The 19816-nt window shown below is 33.9% G+C and overlaps 1 protein-coding gene across 4 annotated transcripts in view; it reads left to right on the top strand.

The window, feature by feature from the left end:
- The first annotated feature begins 1216 nt into the window (after window positions 1-1216).
- NOVA1 (NOVA alternative splicing regulator 1) overlaps window positions 1217-19816 on the top strand; it is a 157307-nt gene continuing 138707 nt past the window's right edge. For 2 of the 4 annotated variants that reach the window (XM_061159050.1, XM_061159051.1), the window contains exon 1: window positions 3174-3304. Coding sequence is in view for 2 of the 4 variants with exons in the window: in XM_061159047.1 (XP_061015030.1) it covers window positions 1276-1411; window positions 3161-3304 (280 nt within the window). In the remaining 2 variants the exon portion in view is untranslated. Of the gene's footprint in view, window positions 1412-2078; window positions 2131-3160; window positions 3305-19816 lie in introns of those variants that run through there. The other 2 variants (XM_061159047.1, XM_061159049.1) reach the window with 2 other exon arrangements.

Below are 19816 nucleotides of genomic sequence, written 5' to 3'. Positions count from 1 at the left end.
CTTCACTCCCTCTCATACCCAAGTTTCCTGATTGGGAAGGGGCCTGAAGAGCCTTTCTCACGTTTCCATACTACTGGCTGGCACGGCTGTCAGTAACGTCTGCTTCCCGCCTTCCAGCCTAGCGCGTTTCTTGGACCCCCTCGGTTTCTGCGACAGGCGGCTTACGTTTGCCTGAGCCGTGTTGCCGGGGACCCGCGACCTTTCACCCCTCCCTTCCCACGGGAGCGCCCCGGCCCCCGGCCCCGCCCCCGCCGCCGGCGCGCGCCCCCGCGCACGCGCTCCGCCGGCGCGCGCTCTCACTCCCGCGCGCGGACACGCACACTCTTCCCCGCCTCAGGCGCGCCCCCCCACCCCGCCCCCGCAGGCTGAGGCTTCGGCGTAGGGAGGCGGCGGCGGCGGCGGCGCTGCTGAGAGGCAGGGACCGGAGCGCGAAGTGTGTGGGAGTCTGCGAACTCAACCCCTCACTACCCTCCCCTCTCAGCCATCCCCCTCCCTCCCCGCCAGCCTCCCCCCTCCCCCCCCCCCCCCCCACAAGCGGGAGAAATAATGAGCGAGACCGGGCGGCAGCAGCAGCAGCAGCAGCGGCGGCGGCAGCAGCAGCGGCAGCAGCAGCGCCGAGCAGCCCAGGCGACGGCAGAACCGCTCCGGCAGCGGCGGCGGCGGCAGCACCGGCAGCGGGAGCGAGCGCAGCGCTAGCGCGGCGCCGGGACCGCCGCGCTCCTTCGCGGCTCCTGCCCTCCTCCGCCGCCCGCTCCTCTCTCCGCGTCCACCTCCTTCCCCTCCTCCTGCTCATTCACTCCTTCCCTCGCGCTCCCCTCCTCCTCGGCTTCTCCCCGCGCCCCGCCGGCCCTCGCGCTCGCCCGCTCCCTCTGCCCGTCCTCCCGGCTCCCCTCCTCCCGCCCATTCACTCGCCCCTCTCCTTTCCCCACTCTCTCCCCCTCTCTCCTTTCTTCTCCTTCTTTCTCCCTCCGTCTCTCACACCCCCTCCATTCCCCTGTCTCCTTCCCGACACTGCACTGCAGCTGCTCCTCAGCCCTGCCCCCTCCCCAGTGAGAACAAACCAAACCAGCAACATTGCTTTTTTTTTTCCTTAAAGAGATTTCTATTGATCCGATTAAAAAAAACAAAAACAAAAACAAAACAACCTTAAGAAACCCCAAGAGCAAAAAAAAAAAAAAAAACAAAAACAAAAACAAACAAACAAAAAAAAAAAAAAGCAAAAGCCAAAACAAAAGGGAGAACCTTCTCCCCGTAGAAGCGGCAAGAACTGCAAGCATGATGGCGGCAGCTCCCATCCAGCAGAACGGGACCCACACTGGGGTGCCCATAGACCTGGACCCGCCGGACTCGCGGAAAAGGCCGCTGGAAGCCCCCCCTGAAGCCGGCAGCACCAAGAGGACCAATACGGGCGGTGGGTATCGCTTCCACCTCCCCGCTGGCCCCATCCCCCGCCGCCCGCCCCTGCCTGCCTCCCTCCCTCCCTCCCGCCGCCCTCCCTCCCTCCCGCGGCCCGGACACCTCCTGCCCGAAGCCGGCGGCTCCCGCGCCCTGCCTCGCGCCCCCTCCCCTGCACCTGCCCCGCACCTCGCCGGGCCCGATACATTTCCATTTCTGTGTTTTATCATTCATCAAAATGGCGACCGGGTTTTTCGGAATAGACCTCTCTTTCCCTTTAATCCGGTCGAAAGGCTGACCGTTTAAATATCCTAGACCTGGGCCAGGGGGTCCGTTAAGGAGGAAGAGGATGACCCCGAGCGAGGTGATGGCCGCCCGAAGATGCGCGCTGCATTTAACAGTCGGATAAAATAAATAAATAAATGGCACTCGGGTAGCGGAGAGCGAATGACTGGGGCACCGGAGAGTTTTGCTCTCTTCATCCCCTTGGTTTGGGCCACAAGTAGTATGCAAAATCTTGAAGAGTGCATGCTCTTACCGCACTTCTACTGTCGGTGCAAAAATCTCTTTGATTTGTCTTCAGGGGTGTGCATACGAGGGTGGGGGTGTCTGGTACTGTGACTTGTTAGTTAACATCCTGCGCTTCCCGGGAAGATGAGTTATAACGGGACCGGTACCGCTTCTTCATTTGCGCTGGAGTCATCTTAACAATGCACCCAATGCATCGAGGCAGAGGTGAATTTATCTACAGCATGTACTTTAGAGCCGGATGGGGGTCTTGCGAATGGCACACCCGAAAAATTTGGAACGTTCATATTCACATAAGGAAGCTGGATTTACCGGGGTGTTTCCTATTTAAGACACCATCAGTTTGACGGAAATTAAAGTTTAGGGAGTTGGCTTTATTTTCTAAAACATTTCATTTCGGTCTTTTTTGGTTCATCCACCCCCTCCGTTTTAATAATTGTGATTCTTTTGGAGAAGGAACATTATCTGGTCACTTTTAAGTGTATTTGATGTAAAGGACTCCTAAGCTTTTTAGTATTGGCAAAATTCTTCTTAAGGTCCTTTAATTAATGAGCTTAAACGAGATCATAGTAGACTAAGGAGTGCTAAAGAAATACTCCAGGATTAGTTAGATTTTGCCAGTCCACATCACTTTGAGTTATTTCCTGGCAGTTATTGAAGGCTTGGAATACACCCTACAGTTTGGGTGGATTATTTGGTAGGAGAATGGTTGTTTTGCATACTTTAAGTAGGATACAGGCAATGGCTAATTGTAGTGCTTGTGTGTTTGCTCGTGTCAAATAAATATAGCTCATCACTATTTACCGTCCTTTTATTTATTTATTTTGCAATATGTTAAGTGAAGGTTTGTCATTGTATAAATCTCTGAAGTTTTGTTGAAGGGTCAGTTCGTTTTCTTTTACCATAGTAACCACAGATAGAATTGGAAGACTTCCATGTTTGGAATAACAACTGGAATTTAGTCATCAGTTTCTACAGTGTTGCAAAATAATAGAACATGTTTAGATTTTAATTCCAAGTTAGAGAAAGTATAAATTCTACAAAATGGGAAACATTTCGTACTTATTTTTCAGTGTAATTGGCTTATTTTTGTTCCTTATAAAAACAATTTAACCCCATATTTCCTGCAGCTATATGCCCAGTGGTTTAATCGCTGTTTTTCTCTCTCGAGGGTGGAGGGAGGGTACAAAGTTTAAAATTACTGTTTTAATGGAGTGTATTTCTTTGCATTTTTCAGAAGACGGCCAGTATTTTCTAAAGGTTCTCATACCTAGTTATGCTGCTGGATCTATAATTGGAAAGGGAGGACAGACAATTGTTCAATTGCAAAAAGAAACTGGAGCCACCATCAAGCTGTCTAAGTCCAAAGATTTTTACCCAGGTAGGTGCAATGATGAAGAGATTGTTTGATAAATCCCCAAGGAAAGAAAAAAAAAAAAAAGATCTACCTGTGTCGTGTGCTGTATTGAAAGAATTCTTAATAGTGTAGACTTTATTTAGGTATTTGATGTATTAGAGTATTTGTGGAATAATTTTAGAAGTATTTTCACTCTTGATTACCTTTGGTTTCTATAATTGATATTCCATCTCTGATGTAGACCAATTTCGAAATGAATCTTCTGGGTATTTCTAACTACTTCTTTCTGATTAGAAAAAAAAAAAAAACAAACAAACTAAAATTTAAAGATAGAAACCTGGACAGCTGGCATCAGGAAATAGGGTTCTTCTGGAGTTTTCAGACATAATTGTAATGACAATTAGTCTAGAGTGAATTCAGAAGAGGGGATAGAAAGGCTTCTTAAAAGAATGGACCATTTACTTTCTAAATCCATTATGTACCTCTTTCTGCTTCATTGCTTTGTTTGTTGGCCCTGGAGTAAAGAGGACAAGTGCTTCCTCTAAAGATTTTTAAAATACTGTGTTTTTAATTTAATTGTGACAAGGAAATATATTATGTGAGAAGTAGAACCATGCTTCAGAATTTGTGTTGTTTTAAAAGCTGTGTTTGATCAAAATATGTTAACAGTTTGTGTGGTACTGTAGGTACTGTAATCCAGTGGAATATGGCAAGTTTCCTAGGTGGTATAATTTTTTTTTGTACTTTTCAGTGTGTTTTTAGAAATTTCAACTGTTTCATAGTTCTGAGTATTTATCTTTTTAAAAATCATTTTCTACTTAGTATATGGATTTTAAGTTTAATTGGAAAATCTCCGTAATTGAATAGTGTATCTCCTAGATAAAACATTATTTGTGTTTACCTTCATGCAGTTTCTGCCATGTTTTTTGATTATTTCATCTTTATGTCCATAAAAATATTTATTCAGTGCTGAGGGGACCAGTGCTGCTTATTTTTTTTTTTTTCTTGGTGGGAAATAGAAGCTGATTTGCTTTCAATGATCTAATTCAGTAAGAGTTCTTTAGTACAGCAAAGACATCTGGCATGAATGTAAGCAAAACATTTGGAGGCCAATCGCTTGGTTGTAGAAAATGGACCATTATACTGTATAAGAAGGTTTTAGATTGGTTGGAACTATCATTTAGTTGTATAAATTAAATGTACTATATTTGGTAAACATTACACTTGCTAAACTAAGGTGTAATCTCTTAGATATGATATCCTTCAAAAGTTTATTTTCTGTGAGTGTAGTTTTGTAGATGGCTTTCCTAGTCTCTGAAACTTTCCTTATGCATTAGGAAAGTTTGCTAACATATTCATTCTTATGTTTAAAAGGTATGTTATGATGGAAAAAAATCAATGTGGAATTGTGAAAATCCTTGGTACAAATAAAAGCATTCAAAAGAGCTTGATTGCGGAATTAATAACGTTATAGTTCTAGGAAAAGAGCTGCAATGGTAAATTAAATTCACTGTCAATAGATGAAAATGAAATAGCTTTTTTTGCATTATACATGAGATGGTATCAGATGTTCAGAGATGTTACACAAAATTGGTGTTTATCAAGGATATTCCAAATAGTAAATTAAATGCCTTTTCATTTGAATATAGTTTATTTTTAGCGGGTTGGAAAGGGTGCAACTGGAATTAGATCTTTTGTTTTTAGTCCACATAGTTGTGCATTTTTTCTTATTACATTGAAATTGCTTATATCATTTATAGTTCTGAGGCATGTTATTTATATAGAGCAAGAATATCCATTGGAAAAAATGGAAAACTGGAATGTGGTGAAGAAAATTTTGTGTGTGTAGTGACGTAACCTGATCAAATGTGAGTTGAAATGTCTGGATAAAAGAAGGCTTATATTCTGCCTGTAACAGGTGGAAACCAATCACAAACTATGGAAACAATTTTAAGGATAAAATAAAGCCCTGTAATTTATAAGAAGCTTTCATAATTCTGAGCACTTTGTATTTAAATACGGTTTTAACTAGAGTATTACCTGCACAAATAGATACATCTCTCTTCTGATAGACTTTAATTTTAGTAGTCTTTCTGTTCATACTTGACCATGAGCCTGTGGAATTATATAAAGTCCTAGTATTCTTCAACATAGCAGCCTCTGAGCTACTTTCAACTTCTGTTACTCAGATACACTTCGTGGATACTTAGCTTAATCTTCTCAAATGAAATAAATTATAAAACTATGATTTATGAGATGCCCTTTTTTGTGTATTTCATATATGTACGTATGACTCTTACATTCCATTAGAATGAATGTGCTTAATGTTTATTTCATGGAGCATTTTTCTGTTTCTTATTTGTAAGACAGAGTATTTGGGGAAAAGTGTGCTTCAGTTGTATAACTTAATGAATTTTCTCAAATTATCTAAATTTTAAAACAATGTAATTCTGTTTGGAAGGTTTAGTCAGAATACCGGTGTATTTGAGAAAAACTTTCTTCAGGGTGTATGTTGCAGGGTACAGACACACTTTGGTGATGTTTTATTAAATTTCAGCTCAAATGATATGTGCATTGTTTTTACTATAGCCAGTATAATCTCATATTTATCATATTTGTTTTACTTTCTTTCCCCCTCAGGTTATATCTTTAAAATATCTTAAGCAACCTTGTTGTTTGAGTAATTTTTTTATATTTATGGTTGAGATGAAGAAAACATTTTTGTACTTTAATTGGTATGAATTTGAAATTTATAGAACCATATATTGCATTGTGTATTTTAGCATGACCACATATTAAATATTTTGGGGAATTGTATGATGAGAATTGTAAAGTATATTTATCAGTTACTGTAATCGGAAAAAAGATCTATGAGTAGATTCATTTGACTTTTTGCAGTGCTGTGTAATTCATTTATCTATTCCTAAGAATCTAAATCTTACGAAATACTAACTTATAACCTGTGATTTGTGAATATATCTTTTATTCTTTCTTGTTTAAAGCAACCTAATTTGACTTATTTATATATCCTTTTTATAATTAGGTTACCCAAAGTTATTACCTTTTAATATAAAACAGCTTTCTCATTTTGGGAAATAAATTACTGTATGCATTTTCAGGATGGCCATAGGATGGTATTATTTTATTCCTTTATTTGACATCTGAAGATGTGATTGTTTAGATTTTGTTAATAAGTAGATTGATTTTATCAGTTAAAATTATTTAATGAATGATTCAGGCAGATAATTGGAAAAGTTTATTGAATACATTATTCATTGGGAATAATATAGGGTATGTAAAATAAACATTTTCAAGATTTTAGAATACTTCATAGTTTACTTATTCTATTATATGACCCGAGATGTTCATTATATCAAACAGGAATTCTCTTATAATCTTAGCATATATTTGTATGTGTGTGTGTTTGTGTGTGTGTGTTTTAAACTGTTTTCATAAATGTGGTTATAAAACTGGATCACCTTTAATATAAATTACTTACTTTTTTTGGTCCTTAAAACTTGAACTCATTATCCCTAGATTTTATTGCATCATAATTTTATCTCAGTCCAACTTGGGTGGTGCTTTTTTAAAAAATCATAAACTATTTATATGTGAAATCTTTAAAAATCAAGAAAAAGGAGAATGTAAGTGAAATTTTCTTTTAGTGAAGGAAATTACCCCACATTGCCTAATTTTGACGGGGGAACATTCACTGGCCCAGTTTAGCCTTTAGGACTGCGATTGTGTAAGAATGATCATTCTTTTAGAAATAGGAGTTTGTGAAGTTTAAAATAGATCACTTATTTTGTTTACATTGTTGATGGACGAGTATTATCGTATTAGTAGTACAAGGTGAATGAATACTTTTGTTATAGCTTCTGAAAGTTGCAGTCTGTACTCTTTTCTTTGATATAAGATGCAAAGCATCTTAGAAATTTATTGGCATATGTTTTAAGGCAAAATTAGTGGGTAAATATAACAAGTAGAAAATAAAGTATAATTTGCAGTATTGTTGAATTTAATAACCATAGCTGTCAATTACGTTGTGCTGTTTTGGTTTTAGTATTGTCAAAGAGTTGCTAACGCATAACGTGTTTTTCTTTAAAGTTACGATATTTGTGTTTGTCATACTACTTACTGTTGTGGGTTTTTTATATTTTATCTCTCTATATCCTCAGTTGTGGGAGGAGCCATAAGCTTTCACTTATACGTTAATATCTGTCTGAAAATTTGTTGTATTTTTAAGATGTTATTTCTCATTTTAAGTAATAGGAAAACTCAACATATAAAGGAATGTTGGTGGCATAGCACATCTGTATTAAAATTGTGGTTTTCTGAAAGATATAATTTTTATACTTAACTCATGAAAGCAAATGTTTTGTGGTATGAAATTTTTTAGAAAGATTGAATCAGCATTAAAAATGTTAGCTGTTCATTTAATTTGATTCTTTTTAAAATTTCATCCTGATGTTATATTTTCTATTATCAATTTAGTAGGTTGTGGAATACCTTTAATTTATAGAGTCAGTGTTTTCATGAATTATTATAGCACAATGTCACTTTGAATTTTGCTATTTGAAGCCTTCTATATTTTGGAAAAATAGTTCATTTAAAATTTTTTACTTTGTAAGATGATATAGTACATCTACCAAAATTGCCTTGCAAATATCACCCCCAAAGGATCTCAGGATTAGTCTAAAAATAATGAACCCAATTGGTGAAATAGTTCAATATTTGTGTATTGAAGATGTTTCATGTAATATACAATGAGGAAAAACGATCTGTGTCTTGGGAATTCTAAGGAGTGTGTGGTATCACTAAAAACTGAGCTCTAAACCACCAGTTAGAAACATGTCTTTTTATAGTTCTGTTCTGTTGTTTTGTTTTGCCCTGGCTTAAAAGAATTAATTTTCCTCCTAAATATTATAAGTAACATTTGCTGAACACAGTAATGCCATTTGTTAACTAAAATTCAGTACTATATATATATATACATATGCATATATATGTGTATATATTTAAGTTTAATCAGGTCCCCCTTGTTTACTTTTGTTTTTACTTCCCTTACTCTAGGAGGTAGGTCATAGAGGATCTTGCTTTGATTTATGTCATCAAGTGTTCTGCCTCTAAGAGTTCTATAGTTTCTGGTCTTACATTTAGGTCTTTAGTTCATTTTGAGCTTATCTTTGTGTATGGTGTTAGGAAATGTTCTAATTTCATTCTTTCACATGTAGCTGTCCAGTTTTCCCAGCACCATTTATTGATGCATTTATATGTTTTTGCCAAAGAGGTTAGTCTCAGTTATTTCCAGTTTAGTGGAGCTGTATTTTAAAGGATAACTTTTATGAGCAAGTGCAGCTTTTCAGAATAAAATTGGGGGGCGGGGAATGAGGGTGGGAGACTTGTGCTTGATTGCCATCTCATTTCCATCTTTGGATGCAGCTCTAGCATAAAGTTAAACAACATCTGCAGAGATCTGACTGACAAACATCTCTCTGGGACTCATCATTGCAGCCTGCAGCAGGTGCATTCAGCTTTGCAGTCTTTTCCAAAAAGAGGTTAGTTTGTTCTAACATTTATCAGTAGACCAGTGGGAGCAAGTGACTAGAGAGAAGAGCTTGGTTGTCACTTGTCCAGTGCTGGAATACTACAGGTAATTGGACTGGACTGGTGGGAACTGCAGCTGCTCTGGAGCTTAATTAACCTGACCCTCAGAGACTGAAGTGTCATGGTATAAACCGTAACATGCAAGAAATGAAGCAGTGCTTCTCAGTACTTTTGATGCTTGGGTTGGTGAAATTTCTTCATCCTGTTCTTTAAAGATATGATAGCAACTTTTCCACTTTTTATATGGATATATTTGAAGCTAAAATGATTTCCATGAATTTGATATAATCTACATAAAAAGGAGAGGGGGACTTTAGGTGTAGAAATACAAATCAAATAACCTTAAGTTAAAATTTATTTAAAGTTCCTTGTACCACAGGTATATTTTCAAATCATAAGTGAATGGAAATAAGTGGAAGTACATTGGAGTTCTTTCAAAATTATTATCCTAGATTAACATTTGTTTATGTTTATAAGAGGAAGAACCTATGTAAAATTAAGTTGTATCTTTTTAGCATGTTAGGAACTTTGACAAACAGACTTTGCCGAGTGTTTTGATGTGTTCCAATAAACAAGACAGGAATAGTATGTTAAAAATGTTTTTAGGATGCTTTAGCTTAACATAGGAGTGCTGTTGAAATGGTTTTTGACCACAATTTATTATAAGTAAATTAAAAGTTGATTATAATAAAAACTTTAAAAAGTCTGTCATTCATTTCTTTTGTTTTCAATTTCTTGATCTATTTGAAGGATTGACATTATGCTTCTATGATACATATAGAAGTTTCCTGTATGTCCTAATAGTATTCGCATTAGTTACATGTTTCATCACAGTCCTGTTTATTAGTTGGCCTTTGAATAGAAAACAGTTCTTAGATCTGGCAAAGTGCTATACCATTTTAAAATAATTCAGAATTTTGAAATGTCATTTGGATTCTTTGTGAAGCAGTTTCATTATTTTGACTTTTTGTTAGTCTCACTAAGTTAAATTTTTTGGTATCCATTGACTCTTAACTTGTCAATTACTCAAGAGTAATTAAGTTTTGGAGTTTGCAGATTTTTGGAACCCCTTTACTTATCTTGAAGGAATTTTTATGAGAGTGGTCAGTAACTATTTGATTCTGAAGTTACTGTCTGTAAGAAAAAAGAACTTTTAAATTTTATCTTAATTTGGTTATGAATAATTGGTAATTTATTAGTAATTATAGTAATTGTGGGAAATACAATTAAAATAATCATCTCTAGAAGTGGAGAGTATCATTCTTCCACTTTTAAACATATTCTACTTTTTAATCAAGATTTTTTATTTTTGATATTGTGGAATGTTGTTTTATTAATTCTCATCAATATATTCTTTAAAATTTCACATGTAAGATGTTTTGATAAAGAAGATATTTAATAAGAATAAACATTTTAAGACTACAAAGTAGAAAAAAAAGCATATTATGTACACAAACAAACTTTTTGAGATATTTTCAACGTTGCTAAGTTTCAAACCACGATATGGATATCCTTTTCCATGACATACTTGATCATGAAAACACATAATATCTGCACTCCATCATTGATCTTTTGCTGCTTCCTGCAGGGCCTGTCATAGCATCGTTGACAGGACCAGATGAAAAATGAAATCATATCTTGAGTTTTTTAACAGCAAAATGATTCAGGTAAGATTATTTGGTGTGGAAAATGAAACATTTTTTAATTATTCTTGTATCATTTAATAATTGATACTTTTTAAATTAATATTTTTCTTCCTTCAAGACCTGTTTTATGTCTTACTGATGTTCAGTGTATTTACAATATCCAGTGAATTTTATTCTGAACTCAGTAATGTTTAAGTTTCAGACTGTAGTGTTTCTTACTTTTCTTGTGATGCTTGGCATACTTTTTGAAACTTTGAAGAGTAACTTTTCTTTTTTAACGATTTTTGAAAACTGTTACACATTGAAGGCCCTATAATTCATTTGTAGGATAAATTTTCACATAATGAACTTACTAATTAAATAAGACTTCAAATCCTGCATTTCTTCTAAGATATAATAAATAATACTCTGTTGATTGAATTTTTGGAAATAATTTTTGAAGAAAGTTGCCTTCATTTAAATTGTTAATAATTTGCTGTCCTAGTGCTTAGATAGGGCAGTGACTTTAAGATTTAGTAATTAGAAGGATCGATTAGAAGGAATGGGGTAGTGCACTTTATTAACACAGAATAGTAGAGAATTCGGTATATATTTTTGTTTTATGTTGCTAAATGTTTTTGAATAACTGCAGCTTTTCAATTTTGGTTATGTTCATTTTTGAAATACTTGTTTTTGAAGGAATTAATGTTGGGCGCAATTGAGCCTATACTTGGAGACTGTTCACTTACACACATAGTTTTAATTATTCTTTGTATAAATCCTATGTTTTTATTTTTCTAAGACTAGTTAATTTTTTAAGCCAGGAAAGTATTTTTTAAAAAAGTGTGGTTTCATTCTTCACTATGAAATGTCTGGAAGTTTCTCTCTTATTAATTATTATCTGTATTTATAGATACTTCCTATGAGTCCAGGTGTCCTTTGATCATTATGAATTAAAATTATTACAAAGCATATTTTCTTTGTAAAGGAATATGGGTATGTTTTACATCACCCTAAAATGTTCTTAATTGCTACTGTCTCCTTAGGTTTCGTTTACATTTTTTGTTTTTCTTTTTTATTATATGGTACCTTCTGGCAGTGACTTAGTGAGTATCGAAGGGGCTTAGGAGTATCGAAGGGTCTTAGGATTATCGAAGAGGCTTTTTATTTTTTCATTTAAAGGAATTGGAAAAATTATGGAATTGTGGAACTAGATGAAAGAAATGGCACTTACGTGTGATATTTTCCAGAATCTTCATTTAACAGTTGAGAAAACCAAGATACAAAGAGTGATATAGGCCAATAATTGTCCCCAACTTTTAAACACGTTTTTTGAATTTGTGGTACAGAGTAAGTAGGTAGTTCGTTCTCTTTTTACTCTTCTCCTTTTTTTTCCCTCCTCTTTTTGAATATGACTCTCTGAGGATATGTCACCATTTCTTTCACCTAGTTTTAAAATAAATACACTCCCCACCCCCACTTTTTTATACTAAGTTGAAAGCACAATAGTTATTTTATAGTAATTGTTGTTTTTGATTTGGTATACTCTAAGGCCAAAGATAGGCCCTCTTTACCATATATTAAAAAACAAAAGATCTGATAGATTATGTTGCCTGGAATATAAACTTGTCATTTTCTGTATTTTCAAAATTGTATTGCTTGAAGGTGATAGTATTCAGGGTGATTTGATTTCTCCAGCTTTGTTGCTTTCCTTCATTTGCAAAGTCCTTTCTTTTCCTTGTTTTCTTCTTATTTTCCCCGTTCCTTTGTTCCTTAGCTCAACTTTTTACTTTCTTCACTTTTGGTTAAACTGAGTGTTGACTTTGCTAAAAAATGTAGACTTGCTAAGTCAAATTCTGCTTTCAGGGATATATATATTTTCCATATTTTTGACTTACAAAATTTCCTTCAGTATTGCATATTTGACTAGGTATTCATAACAGTTGGTTTTAAAAGGACAGAGTATTATGATTAAGAAATAAACATGAGGGTAATTTTAAGGCAATCTAAGAAAAAATAAGATACATAATAGAGTAATTATTAATTTTAAAACATAATTATTTCTTTTTTGTCTACCCATTTCATTAAGTTGGTCCACCTCTTGGTTAATTAGAATTCTGATGCTCTTTGCATTTCATTATAGGCTTAAGGACTACTTTCTAACATAATAACAAAAGTTACTTAATGTGATTTTGAAGGTATTTTTTCTTCATGGATTTAAATTAAAACAAAAAATTTTGTCATAGTCTTTACTTACTTTAGTTGACTACTAGCTATTAAGCTTCATTCATATGAATAAATTTGTCATCCTACATGCTTACTATATGTTAAGCATGTAACTCAGTGCTATAAACATCTGTGGCATTTGAAATATGAATGAGTGAATGTGTGATTGAATGAATGACGAGTCTGAGGCTTCATCTGTGAGTGTTTTGGATTTAGAAACAACCTTCAGTTTTTCGTTATATTTCTAGTCTACTTTAATGGGATAGTATCAATACAATGGATGTAGAAGGCAATTCATCTTTAGTTGTTTATTGTATTTCTAGTTTCTTAGGGGTTTATGTGTGTGAGAAAAATCTGATTTTGGATAAGTAATGAGTTTGGGTGTGAGAAAAATCTGACTTTGGGTAAGTAATGAGTTCAAAAATCAATCAGTCAAGAAATGGCAATAGACATGTTAAGATAAATATGGACTAGGTCTTAAGAAAGAAAAGTAGAATTTCATTATCTATTTAGCATGTTGTCTTCTGTAAAGAAAAGTGAAAGCCAATACTACAGTACTTCAAAGCCATCTACCAGATGAAGATTAATTTTAAAATACTGTCTTAAGTAACACAAGCTTAACTAACATTTATTAATAAAATAATAAAAAGTACCTGTGTATAAGATGTCAGAGTTATATTACATCATACTTTGCCACATGGCTACCTGTGTAGTAAGGAATAATCTACTGATCACTTTCTTAAAATACCTTGAAAATCAAAGATTACTAACCACTAAATTAAGATTACATTATTAAAATAGGATTAATAAATTTTTGTTTTTAATATATTTTAATATCTCTTTCTCCCCCTGTAGTGGAGAAGTGAAGGTATAAATATATTACAACTTTTAGAAGCTGGACTAAACTTCTTTTTACTCATGAGAAAAGTATACCAACTGTTGTAATAGATTGGAATTTATATGTTTTGAGTTTGACTAACTTGTATACTTTATTTGAAATTAAAATTTTAGGAAAGTTATTAAATACGGTTTTCTTCAAAGTCTTTTAAATGCTTTTCTTAAACAGAATTTAGAGAGGTATGACGTATTAGTGTTCATCTCATAATAATTGTTTCATTTTTACTACAGTAAACCAGTGAAACTTCTAAGATTTAATAGATAGATATATTTCTTTTCATGCTTAGCCCATTGCGTGTGTGTGTGCTAAGTTGCTTTAGTTGTGTATGACTCTTTGCAACCCTATGGACTATAGCCTACCAGGCTCCTTTGTGCATGGGATTCTTCAGGCAAGAATACTGGAGTGGGTGCCATGCCTTCCTCCAGGGGATCTTCCCACATATTTATAAATTCAGTTTATTTTTTAAAAATTCATGAAAAGTAATGGACTAAAATAACTCTTAAGTGTTTCTTTATTTGACTACTTCCCCTGCATTTTCTGCCACTATGGCTAGATTTTAACTTTCTGGTGGACATTTATGTGTTCCCTCTGGGGTTGGGACTAAATACACAATTCTCCAAAGATCTTATTCTCAAGCAGGGGAGCAATAAGAAACAATAAAGAAAATATCTGGTTATAATGAAAATTGATAATTGTATAATGATAGAATTATGTCTGGAAGTGGAAACTGCCTCTGTCAGTGGCAAGATCTTGAGAGAAGAGGGTATACTTCAAAAAAGACTTCAAACAGGAGCTGACAGTGTTTTGAAGGTTGAATTTTATTTTGCCTGATAGACAGGAGTGGAAGGTCACTTGAAGCAGAGACTGTATACATAGTGACAAAATTATGAAAAATACCCCTATATTCAGGGATCTAAAAGTTACTTGGTATTACTGGGATAAAAAGTAGGTATTGCTGTGGGGAAGGAATGGGAATAGGGAGATACCATCATTAATTGTACAGATAAGAAAAAGTGTGTTACAAATATAAAAGAGAAAAGTGTGATTGAAGAATATTCATTTTGGGGACATTCATGAGCAAGAAATATTTTAAAGAAAAAATACATCTATTATGTTTATAAGATGAATGACAGGGTACTATAATTAAAATATAATATTTCTATAAATGTGAATAGTGATACTTGCATGGTGGAGGAAGGGTTACCTTAGTTATCTGAAAGCGGGGTAGTAGACTAGAGAGTCTACCTCAGCTTTATAAGTAGGATTAAAGAGAAGACTAAAAGGAGTAAGGGAAGGGTGAGGCAACTAGTGATACAGAAAAGAAATTTAGGAAATACAGAAGCTATCTTTTATTAAGCAACTATGTGCTGAGGGTAGAAGAAAGAGGGTAGAAGAAAAAGGTGTGGGACCCAGTGATTGAAAAATGTCAGTGAGGAATGTTTTGCTGTATTCAGGAAAGCTCTGGAGATAGAACTTGGTTTTTCACATTAATTCACATTTATGTAACCTGTTGTCTACACAGGTGCATTTAAAGTTAGTGACTCAAGTGGTTTTTTTACTAGTTTGCCTTTGATTAATAGCTATTTAGAATCATATAGCTGACAAAAGTTTTCACCTTCCTCAAATTATATGAATATGTAGGCCTAGTTTCTAGCTCTCTTGGTATATGAACGTTTATTTTTAATTTGATGAAAATTAGTGATTTGTACAATGTATGCATTTGTAATGTGCAAATTTTAATTTTTGCTGGTGTTCAAACAGTGAAGTTTTGGTATGTGATAGACATTGGTGTGTATTATGTCAGTGAAAAAATTGAAGCTCCTTATTCATTGTTAGTTGATTCTCTGTTGTGTAATTATTTTGTTTGGAATTTCAATTGATTATTGAGATTCAGCAGGATTCTCCATCATTGGCAAATGTTTATTTCATATAAGGATCAGTCTTAATTGATAATCTGTCAACTCCAGATGAGTTTAAAAAGTGATTGTGAAAAATATGGCACTGTTTTACATTTAGAAAATGGGATTAAAATTTCTCTAGCATTTATACTTATTTGTGGAATTATTGGCTAGTTGTGTAGAGAAACATTAAAAAATTGAACAGCTGAAGTGACACCAAGCACCAGATGGGAATTTGAAACAAAAATATTCACTGTGTAATTTTTATTTAAGTGCTGTTCATAATTCAGTAATACCAGTTGTGTAACTCTAGATTGATTTCAGTATAAAAAGGAAGCATAAGGAAGTCTCATTGCCTTCAAATTGATACACATATCATGATATGGTAACATAACTTGTTCTTTAAGGGATAGATACTATAGGTAAGATGACTGCATACATCATGGAACCAATACAATTCTCTCTGAGAAAGTTTGTGAAGAAACTTTGGGGGTGTGAATTGTGACATTAAATTTACCATCTCATGAATTCTGCTTTTAAGATGATACTCTATTTTACATTTACACGTATATTTTCAATGAAAATTTCCAGCCATGTTTGCATTACAGTAATGTTTGACATTCTTCTGAAGTATGTACCTATTCTGTTTAAAGAAGGGTATGTTCCTTTGAGAGCTTTATCATATTTTTAGCTACACTGGTATATTTGACATCTTGTTTAAAAACTAGAATGACTCTAGACGTGAAAACACAAACTGTGATAATAAGCTAGATATGCCATATGTGGCAGTTTACGTTGGCATATATCTCAAATGGCATGTTTAATGTACTGTATTACTAAGATTAGTAATTTTACAGTGGGAGACTTGCTACTTTTATCTTGCAGTCTTTGGCTGGTGGGCTTAGAATGCTGACAGACCCTTTACTGCGTAAGTTCTTGTTTTCAGCCCTTGCAAAAATCTTTTTGCCATTAAAATGATCTACTTGGGATCTCTGTTAGTAACTAACTTATTCTCTGGAGTTTGTGAAAATTAATGAGATCTACAGATAAGCAGCATACAGTTAGACAGATGACTATGAATGTGAATAGTAGTTACATATATTGTATTTTTGTTAAGGAATAATAATCCTAATAAATTTGATATAGCCAAAAATGATTTAGTAAAATAAATAATTAAGAACTGAAAATGGTATTTTTATTTTTAGGAAATGTATAGATATTAATAGCAAAAGCATGGAGCTTCTATGTCTGTATACCATTTATAAAACCATTTAAAGCAAACTCCAATACACATTGCTCTTTTATGATAAAATACTCAACTGTAAAATCATATTTCAGGTTTCTTGAACAACATTTTTTGAATTTTTAAAAATACTGCTTTTATCAAAAAATTTCTGAAAACCTTTCAAAACTTCAGCAGACTGCATTGAAAATAAGTAGAAACTCTACAATGTGAGGGATATAATTTAGGTAAATGAAAGGGATAAATAAATAAGGACTGTGTACATTTTTTGACTAAAAATATGCAGAACAAATACAATTCTGTTTGAGGAAAATTTTGAAGATATTTTATGTTTAGAAATTGTTTCAAATAACATTTAGTAAATTCAGTATCTTTTAAAGAGCCAGGCTCTGAATTCTTTTATGTACGTATTTAAACTATCTCTGTGACCATTACTGGGAAAAATCATAGTCCTGTTTTTAAAAGTCTAAAACTGTATAACTAAAACTTATTAAAAGTAAGTAAGTAGTACATAAAAGTAGTTTACTAATCATGACTTAATTAGATCTTACATCACTATACTTAAATATCGGTGTAGCCAGGAATTTTTTATATCTGTTTTATAGTTGAGGAAAACAAGACAGTGAAGGTTAAAATGATTTGTCCTATAGAAAGTTAAAAATGATGAACCTGTTTGTTTGCTGTTATTCTATAACACTGCATCATACTGCTTATTAATTTGAGTTCATAAACACAGTATTCAAAATTTAGGTAAGGTTTACCAAATTGCCACATTTGACCCGGCACTGAAAAATAAATATTTTTTATGGGTTGGTAATTCCCCCTATTCATCTGGAAATCCTTCAGATTTCAGTTTTACCATTGAAAGCACAACTGTAATAATTAAGCAAAATAGAGACATAAAACACGTTTTCTGTTCTGACCAGACCTTTGTAAACATAGCACCCTTGGTGTCATCTGTATGTTTCCCATCTTCATTATTGCTGTTAGACATTAAAAGAGCTTGAATTTTTGCCTTGTCTATGAAGTTATTTACATGAAATCATTCAGTTATTCTGTTTAGCATTGTACGATTTGCCTTTCAGATTTTAGATCATATATAACCACTGCTCTAGAGATTTGTTAAACTGTAGTCTTATGGTTAGTAAGGTCTAGTCAAATCCCTATGATAGTGCATACTATAATCAAAGTTTTTATGAAGATAATATGCTTTGATATTATACAGTAGAGTTTATTAAAGAATTGTCAAGCCATGTCAGTACTTTTTAATGTTTTCTGGGGACATAAGATGGAATATAAGACTCCTAGAGAACAGGTGATGTCAGACAGAGTAGAATTTGAATCCAGGCTCTGCCACTTAACTAGTATGATCTTGGTCAAATCTTTTAATCTTCTTGGACCTCTGATTTTCTCATGTGTGTGTGATTAGTTCCTGTTGCATAGATAAAAGATATTCGTGTAGGTATCACAAAGGGAAAACGTAAAAGCATTTTACATAATACCTGACATAAGCATTTTATGACTTATCTTTTTTCATCTCCTTCTCTTGTTTGTTACATTTAATAATACTATGTTTAAAGCAGAAACTCTAATGTAAAATAAATTAATGGAGTAGTAAAAAGGAAACCTTGCTCTAAGGATTTTTTTCAAAATTATTTTTTTCTCTTAATAGCTAATTGTTATAAAAATGCAAGTAATACAAAGAAAGCTAGTTAGCCTCTCCTCATCTTTTAGGATAATTAATATAAATAATTTGGTATGTATTCTTTCAGACTTTACAAATGTCTTTTTATATTTTTAGTAGATATTTACAAATGATATTTGCTGTTATAATTTGAAATGAATTTTTTAGTAGATAATTACACATTTTTAGTAGATAAAATTTTTCATCATATTTTTAGTAGATAATTACAAATGATATTTGTTATAATTTGAAATAGTTTTCAGCAAATCGCCTTTTTTGGTTAATGGACTTACGAAGGTTCTAAGGTGGCCTTCCAGTCTCACCTATGTGGATGTTTTTACTTGCACAGCCTAAAAATATGTTCTGTCATACCCCTGAATATATGCAGAGTTTTGTTTGTTTGTTTTTTACCCGTGTAGTTGGGATAAAAACTAGGGGCATGATTTTATAGTATTTAACTAGATTAAATCTCATCTGCAGCATGTGGGCTTATTTGTATTAAGACTCTTAAAAGTTAACATAATTGGTTAGTCTCTCTTTCTTCATCATTGTACATAAAAATATTGATCCTTCAATAGGAATAAATCAGGTGGCATGTAGGATATTTAATACTCGCTTTCATGATATTTTTCAGGATACTAAGATTTCTGAAAATTCTTTTCCTATTAGTCAGAAAAAGTCATAGTGTATAGAATGATAAAACTAGATATTTAATAAGATACATCATGATTCATAAGACTTGTTTTTTAGTTTAAATTTTCAATTGCTTCTGTGAAGACCTTAAGAATTTTAGTTCATGCAGCTTCCATGAAAGAGCTAAGAATATTTACTGATGTAGTGTTATGAAGAGTGTCTTTTAGGGGTCACAATTTATTGCTTTACATTTCTTAACAAGTATTCATATTTTCTGTGAGTCATCACAAAAATTCTTGATTGGCATTATGGTAAAATTCTTTTTTATTATTTGCCTGTATTTTAGCTTAATGCTGTATTCAGTATCCTTACACCTTAAATATTATATACATATTAAATATTTTAGGTTTATCTAATACTATGAAAACAAAAACAACAGTATATATGGTTTTGTTTTGTGTGAATGCTCCTTTGAGGACAAAAATTAATTAAAATCATATTGATTTGGGGATTGCTTTATAGAAAATATAAAATATTAGTGAATGTCTGTTATGGTATTGAGTAAATTCAGTTTTGTATTTGGAATGTTACACCTTTGAATATATAAAAATACTAAATGTTATAGTAAAAAATGAAATGAGAAACTTTGCAAAAGGTAATTTTAATTCCAGAATGATTGAATATTATGGCCCAAATCTTTAGAGCAGTATGTTTATTTTAGA

The sequence above is a fragment of the Dama dama genome, chromosome 13, assembly GCF_033118175.1.
Source record: "Dama dama isolate Ldn47 chromosome 13, ASM3311817v1, whole genome shotgun sequence".
Taxonomy (NCBI): Eukaryota; Metazoa; Chordata; class Mammalia; order Artiodactyla; family Cervidae; genus Dama; species Dama dama.
The sequence above is the reverse complement of the archived record's forward strand: the minus strand, read 5'-3'. Positions and strand labels throughout refer to the sequence as shown.